This window comes from Montipora capricornis, chromosome 6 (genome assembly GCF_036669925.1).
Source record: "Montipora capricornis isolate CH-2021 chromosome 6, ASM3666992v2, whole genome shotgun sequence".
Classification (NCBI taxonomy): Eukaryota; Metazoa; Cnidaria; class Anthozoa; order Scleractinia; family Acroporidae; genus Montipora; species Montipora capricornis.
In genome coordinates this window covers 25,478,510-25,488,509 of record NC_090888.1, presented here as the reverse complement: position 1 = coordinate 25,488,509, position 10,000 = coordinate 25,478,510, and the positions used below count along the sequence as shown (strand labels likewise).

Genomic DNA, 10,000 nt, shown 5'->3' with positions numbered 1-10,000 from the left:
TATTTATGAAAATTTCCACCATGCAGCACTTTTAAAGCTTGCACCAAGGCAGCAAAAGACAAAAACTGCATGTGCTAAGGGTGCATGTCTGAAAGCCAGACATGAGAAATCTGTTTCCCGCTTCTTTCATGCTTCAGCCAGTGGGAAACTCTAAATATTTTGGTCTCCCCAATTAGTAGAGCACTTGTGCTCGGCAATTAAGGCTTGAGACTTATATAAAGTTGTCATCCATTCATTTATTCATTCACTCAGAGTAAAATCTTTAAGTGTCACTCTTATAATTATTTAGGAGGGAAAGGGTTGCAGGGACAGTTTGCTTGAAGTTTTTCAGTGGACCTAGATGAGGTTAACCCTCAGCAGAGTTGAAGAAGTTCTTTATACTGAGTACCTCAGAATCACTTTTCCCCTCTTTTTCAACCTGCATTTCAGCTTATACATGTGTATGTTGCCTGACACGGTTAAAATACACAACTGCAGGTTTGCATTGTTTCACATACACCAAGTAGAAATGCTGCTGGCCAGTGGGCTTTTTACCAAACACACAAGATCTTTTTACGTACCCTTTTAATGAATCAACCTTTGGGATGTTTCTACAGCCAGTGTCTATCAGTACAGTTTTAGTGTGTAGTACATTTCTTTTTTCAAAAATATAAAATAGAGGACAAATCCCTAAAACTCAAATTACTTGATCTTCTTGGTTTTCACAAACAACCTCATAAACATTTTCCTTGTGTGGGGGGATTCCTTTACCCAGTGAAAAACAGTCGTCCCCTTTTGTGTATTCTTCATTTTCTGCCCTTTTTTGGCCGCTAGAGCTGTGTTTAAAACCAGATCTTCTAGTTGAACTATGATGTGGGCTGCCAGACGTTGTATAATATAGTTTCCTGCTTAACTGTGATGCCACCACCACTCACAAAACTGTCTGAATGCAATAAACCTCCAAAAATTTACTAAAGTGCAGATTTCATCAAGAGAAACTTTAAATCCTTAACTGCAGTTAACAACAATCGCCTATCCATTTCTAATAGAACAGCACTGTTGAGGAGTTTGAAACTTAAGACAGCATCGGGCAATGACATTCAGACTTCTTGCAAAGATCATACCTCCTTTCAAACTTGATGATAAAGCTGGACATGTCTTGTCCTTCTTCTATGTGATATTTGTCAAATTTGGTGTAGTTTTCAGACGGTAGATTGACAAAATCCTGAAGAAATATCTTGTCCAATTCGCCAATAACAGTTTGCATTCCATTTTTGTTACTCAACTTTTCCACATCAATTTCGACTGCCTTTGCTTGTGCCTGTCCTTGCAGTGATAAAGTAACTGCATGTGCCTGTTTGTTCTCGTCCACATCTGTCATTCGGCTCCAAATTTCCAATTCATTTTTCCCATGTCTTGTATGAAACTCCTGTTGCAAATGTTGGCGGATTCTTAAAAGCCAATCACGTCATAGTAATTGAATCCTCAGTTAGTACATATCCAAAAGAAGCAAAAGTCAAATTGCTGCCAACAAACCTCAATCCCATGATACCCTGCAATTCTCCCAGGGTAAAAGTCTCTGCTTACGATCCAGAAAGCCCATCAGGCCGGCACTTATCTCCGGTTTCAGTAGCATGAAGCGACTAGGAGTATTTCTACTCCCCCCTGGATGGGATGCTAGTCCATCGCAGGGTTACCCCAGCATTTCGCCGGTACCCACTTATACACCTGGGTGGAGAGAGGCACCGTGAGATTAAATTGTGCAAGAACACAACACAATGTCCCCAGCCAGGACCTGAACCTGGACCACTCGATCCGGAGTCAAGCACTCTAACCATGAGGCCACTGCGCCTCATTCTCACAGGGTACTTTATCAGAAATGCTACTTAGACTGAGCTTAATAATCAAATTATTGTGGCGTGACATGTAACCGGAAACTCAACAGACAGTGGGCAGCTACCAAGAAAAGCCTGATTTGCGGGCTGGTGGTTTTTCTCACCCTCTCTTTCCTGCCCCACCCCGTCATTTTGTCACCTGGCCCAGACCTATCCCACATGCTTCTAATATGGCTTCTGATACGTGTTTTGCGGCAACAAAAACATCTACTGCCTGCAAGGAGGCTAAGTGGAAACTTGAGCTTCTGAATTTATTATTTACATTGAGCCCTTCACATGTTTGAGGCCTTGTGATCCCTCACTGTTCGCTAAGCAGTGTAAGTTATGACAACAAAGGAATTTAAATTTGATGTTTTGTGGACATTGATTGCAAAAGTATAGTACTTAGTAATACTTAGATGAGTTGTCACACATTGTGAACACCAATATACAAATTTTAGCTGAACTACAGCTGTATGTGCTATTACCATGACAACACAATATGCTGCGTTGAATATTCACTTCATCAACTCTGGCGAAATATTCATGTTCCAACAATATCACACTGTACAGTACAGTGTACATGGTTATTTCACCAGCTATGTCCAAGTATTTTTTTGAATCCAAAACTGGCAAATCAACAACAATATTGCCTTGATGGAAGTTTTGTAAACATTGTTGGGATGTTGGTTATTAACTGTTAGAGAAAGCTGTGTAGGCCATTAAGTGTTCATCAACTATTTGTGGATACGTTTTGCCCATTTAATGAACAAATTTATTTGAATGTACACATTTCTTTTCTACATCACATCTTTTTTTATAGCTGATTTTCAAAAAAATAGTAATAAAAGGAGGGAAACAACTGTGTCATTGGGCCTTAGAGTTTTGATAATTATTATTGAGAGCTTCAAGAATTCGTATTTTCTGGTCAAGTTGGCAGCAAAGACATGCAGCTATTCTTAGGGGATTTGGGGGAGGCAATAGTGACTTTAGTCTCCTACATTAAATTAATTAAAAGCGTGGTCACCTTCCATCTGGTTGCAATCTGCTTCCACCCTAGTTCATAGTATTATTTTCTTTTCATTTCTAGAATGATAGAAACATGAGAGGTAACCGTGGCCGAAACGTGCAAGCCAAAAAAGTAATTGATTTCCCAAGTGTGCAGCAACAACCAGATGTGAGTACTGGTAGATGTATTTAAGTACTGTCTGCTGAATCTCTTTTTAATTGCAGCGACCTTGAATGGCAAAAAGTAGAGGTCTCTCATTAGCTTCTTTTGTTTGTTATTTAGCATTTGTACATTTAGCCATTGTTATCTGTCTCTAGAGATTGGTTTCAAACCACCTATTAAGTGAAGCTATGATCCTCTCAATTATGAACGCAGCTTTAGCAATTGCATAGAGAAGCCTGAAAAACTCAGGACCTCAATGGAGTTTCAACCCTGACCAGCTCCCAACATCAATGGCTTCTTCTAGCTCAGTTGATTGGGGCATCGCACCGGCATCGCGAGGTCATGGGTTCAAACCCTGTTGAAGTCGTGAATTTTTCAGACCTCTCTACAAATTTGCTATTTTTGTGTTCATAACTGCGAGGCTCATAGCTTCACTTGGTTACATATCCGCAGTTCAATTTGTGATTCGTTTCATATAATTATCATTTTGTTCGTTAAACTGCTTATTGTTTTATTTTCTGTTATGCAAATGTCTATCCCCCCCCCTCCCCAACCTGGTCTTTCCAGGGGTGGAGGGAGAATTCATTTTGCCTGATGTTTCATCATGGAAGGGTATGCCTCAATCAGGGTTATTGTAATGTGCCAAATAACTAACAAAAGAATCATTGTAAATGTTTATTTTACCTACATGTAAGAATTTTTTGGGATTTGTGGATGTAATTTAATTTTCAGACTATCAATGTCAGAGGTCATTAATTGTCCAGTGGCCTGTCTCTTCCTTGGCATCAACAAAACTGCTCTGCCATGAAAAAAAAATCCAAAACTTAATGCAAAGCAGTTTGTGAAATGGTCTCATGGATAGAGTCCCAGGGGTTAACATTAACAGTTGCCTGATTGCCCGGGGCAACCAAAATGTATATTCCTTGTGTTTTGCTACAAGAATAGGTAAATCACGAAGTATACCATCAGTACATTTATATTCTTGATCTCACTGCACTGCTGAAAACTTGACATTTTCAAGGTCACGACACTAATATTGTCTGATGCGACAAACACAACAGTTAGGGTAGACGGTTTGACTAGCAAGCCGTTTGAGTTAAGACCCAAAAGAATGATCATGATGGCGCAAAATTGCTAGTGGTGCTTTTTGAGCGATGCTTAGTACCTCGGGTATTCTAATTTTGTAGATATCGACTGAAGGTACTTTTTCTTACCTGTAAATTCATTGCAGAAATGATGAGCATTTCAAGTTGAGTTTGTTGGTTCTCTACTCTACCTTGAGAGGTTTTCCCTTCTCCTCAGAAAATAGCATTAGTTTTGATTTGATTTGTCCTGATTTCAGTCAATGGTTAATGCTATAAGGAATAGACAAGAAGGGCATTGGACATCTCTTGACAAATACCCAATGTACATAGATTAGAAGGTCACCAACCTAATATTCCCATGCACTGTATTCAAGTATTTTGTAAAGGGCTTATCAACAGTGTTTAATTCAAAGCACCCATTCCAAATAGTGCTGATCTACATGTACAAGTATTTACTGTGTTTTTCATAATTCTGGGGAATTGATCCTCAAGCGCCAATGGCCAAACTGCACTTTGGCTTCCATCAATCAAACTTCTGACGCCAACCACAAATGACAAAATCAACTTATGTGTGACTAACCCACCAATCAACATCTTTGGTTCCCATGGCACATTTGTATATTCAAATGCAACGCCAATGGAAATTGATGGAATCTGTACAAATCTTTTTACAGAATTTCTAAAATCATATGATAATGGTGTTCGAGCTGTAAACTAAACAAAAACTCCAATTTACTTTCCTTCCCCCCTATGTTTGGAAATTTGATTAATGGAAGCCAAAATGCAGTTTGCTTGCTTCGATGATCTAGAGGTTACCAGTGATGCAGTTGTCACTTATGGTCCAGGTTCAACCTTCTTGACCTTTAAAAATCTTGGAACTTAATAGCGTGCTTTTTCAAATTAAATTGACAAGAACATTTCGAATTATGGAGTTAACTTCATGTAACTGAAGTGAAAGAGGGAATGCCCTTCTTGTCTATCCCAAATAACTCTCACCTCGGTGAATTTGTAGTCTCCCCAATTAGTAGAGCACACATGCTCAGCTAAATAACCTTGAGACTTACAAAAAGCAATTATTATTGTTATTAGTATTATTGTTGTTGTTGTTGTTATTATTATTATTTATTTATTTATTTTTTTTAATTTATTTTTTTTTTAATTCCCCATGGTACCACATGTATGCACTTTTGAGAACATAATTTGATCACGGTAAATTCCAGCACTCTGCTTTGTGAGCATGGCTGTTCAGCTTTGAGATTTGTTTTGCCTTGACTAAGGCCGGGTCGCACCAGAGCGAATTTTGTTTACAAGTTATTAATCTGTCGCTACAAGATGAGAAGTAACTGCGACTGCACGTTCGAACAAACTCTCCAATTTTTTGCGGATTGCCAAAATTCCGCCAATCTTCAAAGAAGCCGAAGTGTTGCCTCTGAGGCTACCAAATTTTGACAACAGAAACAGTTTTGTTTGGTTTAAGCATCAAGCTGTCATTCAACCTATTTGTGTACAGTAGGTTGTAAATCTTAAATTTCAGTTGGAAATAGATCATTCCAATTTTAAACGCGTAATGGCAGGGCAAAATAACGTTTTTTCACGATCTCTCTGCAGTTTTTACAATGGGAGTGGCAGTTATGATATCCCACGTCCAGTATGCATCTAGGGCTCCTATCCTGAGAATTTGGAGCAATTTAGGAGAAACACTGCAGAGCCAGGTGTCAAGATAGAGTTCCCCTGGTTCGTCTGTTTTGGTGATTGAAGAGCCGAGCTATGTTGTAATCTTTTCAAAGCCAAGTGAAAAGGAAAAAGAAACAAGATGTGATTGATGTTTGCGTCGATCACTGATGTTTGGGAAATAATAATTTCCTTAAAGTGCGACCAGTTAAAAAAACTTGGATATTTTTCAAAAAATTATTGCCAAAATTTTTGATGATATAAAAACTTGTTCTAATGCGACCCAGCCGCAAGCCTTTTGGGCTACGAAATTCTTTGTTGGGCGAATAGAATTGGAAGCTTCAAATTCAAACCTGTAAGCTAAGCCACCTTGTGACCAGCAGCCAATTTGTGCTAGCTTGTGCAAATTTCCTGTCCTGTTGGAAGGAAAGTAAATTATCGTATATTGTTAACATAAAATATATGTATGGAGTTGGACTTTCATTTTAGTGCAATAAAAAAATCCGATGTTAGGGGCTCTTTAAATGCTCTAGTTGTCAAGCAAAGTCAAAATCTTGACCGAAGCCTGTTAATGCAGACACAGTATTTCTGATTGTCATGATTGTTTTTTGCATCTGCAGCTCATAAAATTAATTATTTTGTTCTCTGAACACTTTTTTTACAATAGTTAAAGAGAGTTGACAATAGATGGGTGAGACCTAGTGAAGCCTCCAAAAGTGGAAATGAAGAAGAAACAAAGACAGAGGTATATTGTGTACACAGTGTTTACATTTTCAGTATACTATTTTTAAGGGCCCACCTTCAACCGACAGGCTTTTCGACCGTTTGTTTTTGTTATGGAAATTCGTATTTCTTATTGCAGCGATCTAATTGGATGAATCTCGCATTCGGGTGGAATTTTCATATATGAAAATTGTTCCGAGGCACGCAATGCCTGTCGGTTGAAGGTGGGCCTTTAACATCTTTTGAACACATATTGCTTGTTTAGGAGATAAGTGGCACTTAGACAGAAAACACTGACCATGAAGTTGACTCACCTTTCACCTTCATCATTCCAGTAATGAAGTAACTGATATCTTTTGTTTTTCGTCTCAACAAAACCATATTTCAAACTTTTGGTTTGATTTTTGCCCAAAGATCCACTTACAATCGAGTCAAAAATCTGAAATAGGAACATGAGTGACATGACTTGGAAAAACACTCGGCAACCAAGGTCTAAATGAGGAGAGAGGTCTGAGCAATGAGTCATTTTCCATATACCGGTACACACACACAAAAGGGTATCTAATGTTATTAATGTATAAAGGTATAAATTTGCCTTTTCATATTTACAAGAAGTTTAATTCAGTTCAGTGGTTCACAGTTACCACTTTTGTAGTGATGTTTGGGAATCTTTGACATTAAAAAGAGCTTGAAGCTCAGCAGGGGCAGGATAATCCTATGGATAAATTTGCTGTGATGGTGGTGAAAGAATTTCCAAACCTTAAATAACAATGAATGACCACAACCAGGTTTTCTAAGCCTGCGAGACTGAGCACCCCTAGCAAATCATTGTTTTAACGACAGCAACCTGGTTCTGGTCATTGCTGTCTAAGGTCTTCCGTTCCAATCTCACAAACATTTGGAAATTGCATGAGCTCTTAAAGAGCAAGACTCACCTATGAAGAACCTAAGGCACAAAATATAATTGCCTCGTTAGGAGCCACAAGTCACTTAAAGCAGTGACCATAAATCATGTCATTTTGTTTTACTGTTTAATTTTATTCCAGGAACTCTATCGTAAAGTGAGAAGTATCCTGAATAAGCTCACCCCACAGAAGTTTCAGACACTGACACAACAAATTAGTGAATTAGAAATTGACACTCCAGAGCGTTTGGAAGGTGCAATTGATCTTATATTTGAAAAGGTTTGTACTGTAGTGTTCGTGTAAAAAGAGTATTGGCCCTTAGAGCGGTTTTCAATTGAGTGTCGAAGGTAATTAGCGAATTACTTTGGTTTTGCATGACTTCACTCAGTGATTGGTTCAAAGTTCTTGCGCCAGTTTTTCAACCAATCAGAAGTGAAACCAAAACCAATTGTGGCTAGCGTGTGCACATTTTCCCCGTGCTTTGTGTCGGCTACATGTAATTACTTCCAGTTTTGATTGGTTTACAGGATTGTCTCTGTCCTTTTTGATTGGCCAAAGTAATTACTTTGGTTTTGGTTTTACGACACTCATTTGAAAACCACTCTAAATGATGGCATGTTTATAACTAGACTACAGTATATTGGTACATGTAAAGCCTTCATGTACTTTGCAGCTAAAGTTTAAATAAAGCGTTAAAAGCAAGGGAACATACCATAACACGAAACCTGGTGAGGCCATCACATCATGCATTGTTCAAAACCATTTCACGTGGTTTATTGGCAGCCATGAACAGCTGTTTCGGCCTTGTTAGGCCTCATCAGAATTGCATAGCCAGCCTTAATTTATCCTTGGTTGCCAATTTACCAGTTGAAATGTCTGTGAACATGTGTGACGTGTTGGCCACACCGTATTTGGTGTTGTGGTGTGTTCACCTTGGTTTCTCCCTTATATTTTTAATGACTGAGGTTGCCTTTCACCAGCGTCAGAAGAGTTGAGTTTTATGAGCAATTACTGCAGTTGAACCCCTATTATCAGGAAAGGTGGAGTGAATCTGGAAAATTGAAAATGTGACTGCATGTACTGAGTAATAGTAATTGACAGTCAGGAGGTGCCGTCAGAGATCCTGGCTGGAATTGAAGATAATGAATTACTTTTAACTCAGAGATTTGGTTTTTAGACCAATAGGAGATGAATCACCCAATTTTCAGTCTCACAGGATGTGGTTTTGGTAACGAAAAACTGTACCTAACCTTTTTCATGTTCTGTTTTTGTTCTTCAGGCCATTGATGAAGCCAACTTCAGTGTTGCCTATGCCAACATGTGCAAATGCCTTCTTAACGTATGTAAAATCGTAACATGCATGTCATAATTATTTCATTTAAAATCCTAATTGGAGAGTTCTATGCGTGTGGGATAAAGTTGCTTGCAAGTTTGTTTTGGTGGGTTGCCACTTTTTTGGAAAGTAGGTTTCGTGTAATTCGTACGCATTTAGGTTCAGTTTGCGTGATTTCTCAAGGCCTTTTGGATGGGTGGGGAGGGGGGGGGGGGTGGGTGGGATGGGGGTTTTCCCAGATGGAGATAAAGCCGTTTGTGCTGGAGTATCCTCTATGCTCTCGGAAGAGTGCACAGTTGTCAAGAATTGCAAATTATTATTTTGAGTGTTATTTTTGGCTTTGTAATCAAAGTGCCGATAACCTCCCCTCCCCCCCTTTTTTTGTCTACCCAGATGTATATTTCGATCATGCCATTTTGCTCAGCATGACACAACGATTCATCTGCGAAAAAAACCTTGTGGGGGTTATAGGCACTTGAATTACTGTTACTGTTACTATTTGCAGAAAAAAGTTGTAGTCGAAAAAGAGGGGGTAAAGAAAGATGTTTCATTCCGGAAGATTTTGTTAAATAAATGTCAGAAGGAGTTTGAGAGAGAAAAATCAGTGGAGAAGACTATTCATGAGAAACTGGAAGACCTCACAAAACAAGGATTGAGTGTGAGTACTAATGCACAATTACAATGCAATAAAACTTTGGCAGGTTAGTGTTGCTTGATTGTGAATTCTGTCGAGTAATGACTATGTTATCCAAGTATTTTGATTGCAGTGAGGAAAACAAATAAAGCTTAGGGAAGGTTGACCTAGAATTTATTGGGAAAGAGGATGGGATGTTTAGAAAACGACTTGTTGGGCGTATCACCTTTGAGCAAAAGTTCTTAAGACTCAAACATTCAAGCTCGGCAACAAATAAACCTTTCAACAGTTATTTATTTAATTAGGGTATTCTTGTGGTCTGGAATAGGAGCAAGTAGAGTACCTAACATTTTCTTTCGCTCTTAGTCGACGACATAATATATATTATAATTTTGTTTCCCATTTAGGAGGAAGAATTGCAGAGCAGAAAAAGAGACCTTCAAGATGAAGAACGCCAACAGAAACGACGGACTTTAGGGAATATTCGGTTTATCGGTGAACTTTTTAAACTGAAGGTAGGCATCTCAGAAGCGTCAGCTCAATTTTTGGCCTGCGAGTATTCTGAACTACCTTCGTTTGTACGCGGTAAAGCTTCTTACGCAAATTAGTTCTTTAGAGGAAATTG

General features: G+C 38.7%; 1 protein-coding gene across 1 annotated transcript in view; it reads left to right on the top strand.

The window, feature by feature from the left end:
* The window catches only part of LOC138051846 (eukaryotic translation initiation factor 4 gamma 1-like), a 53,020-nt gene that overhangs the window by 25,620 nt on the left and 17,400 nt on the right, over nucleotides 1–10,000 (top strand). Inside the window, exons 10-15 of the mRNA XM_068898140.1 lie at nucleotides 2,944–3,030; nucleotides 6,448–6,525; nucleotides 7,550–7,687; nucleotides 8,688–8,747; nucleotides 9,247–9,399; nucleotides 9,783–9,890. Of these exons, the coding sequence (XP_068754241.1) occupies nucleotides 2,944–3,030; nucleotides 6,448–6,525; nucleotides 7,550–7,687; nucleotides 8,688–8,747; nucleotides 9,247–9,399; nucleotides 9,783–9,890 (624 nt within the window). The remainder of the gene's footprint in view (nucleotides 1–2,943; nucleotides 3,031–6,447; nucleotides 6,526–7,549; nucleotides 7,688–8,687; nucleotides 8,748–9,246; nucleotides 9,400–9,782; nucleotides 9,891–10,000) is intronic.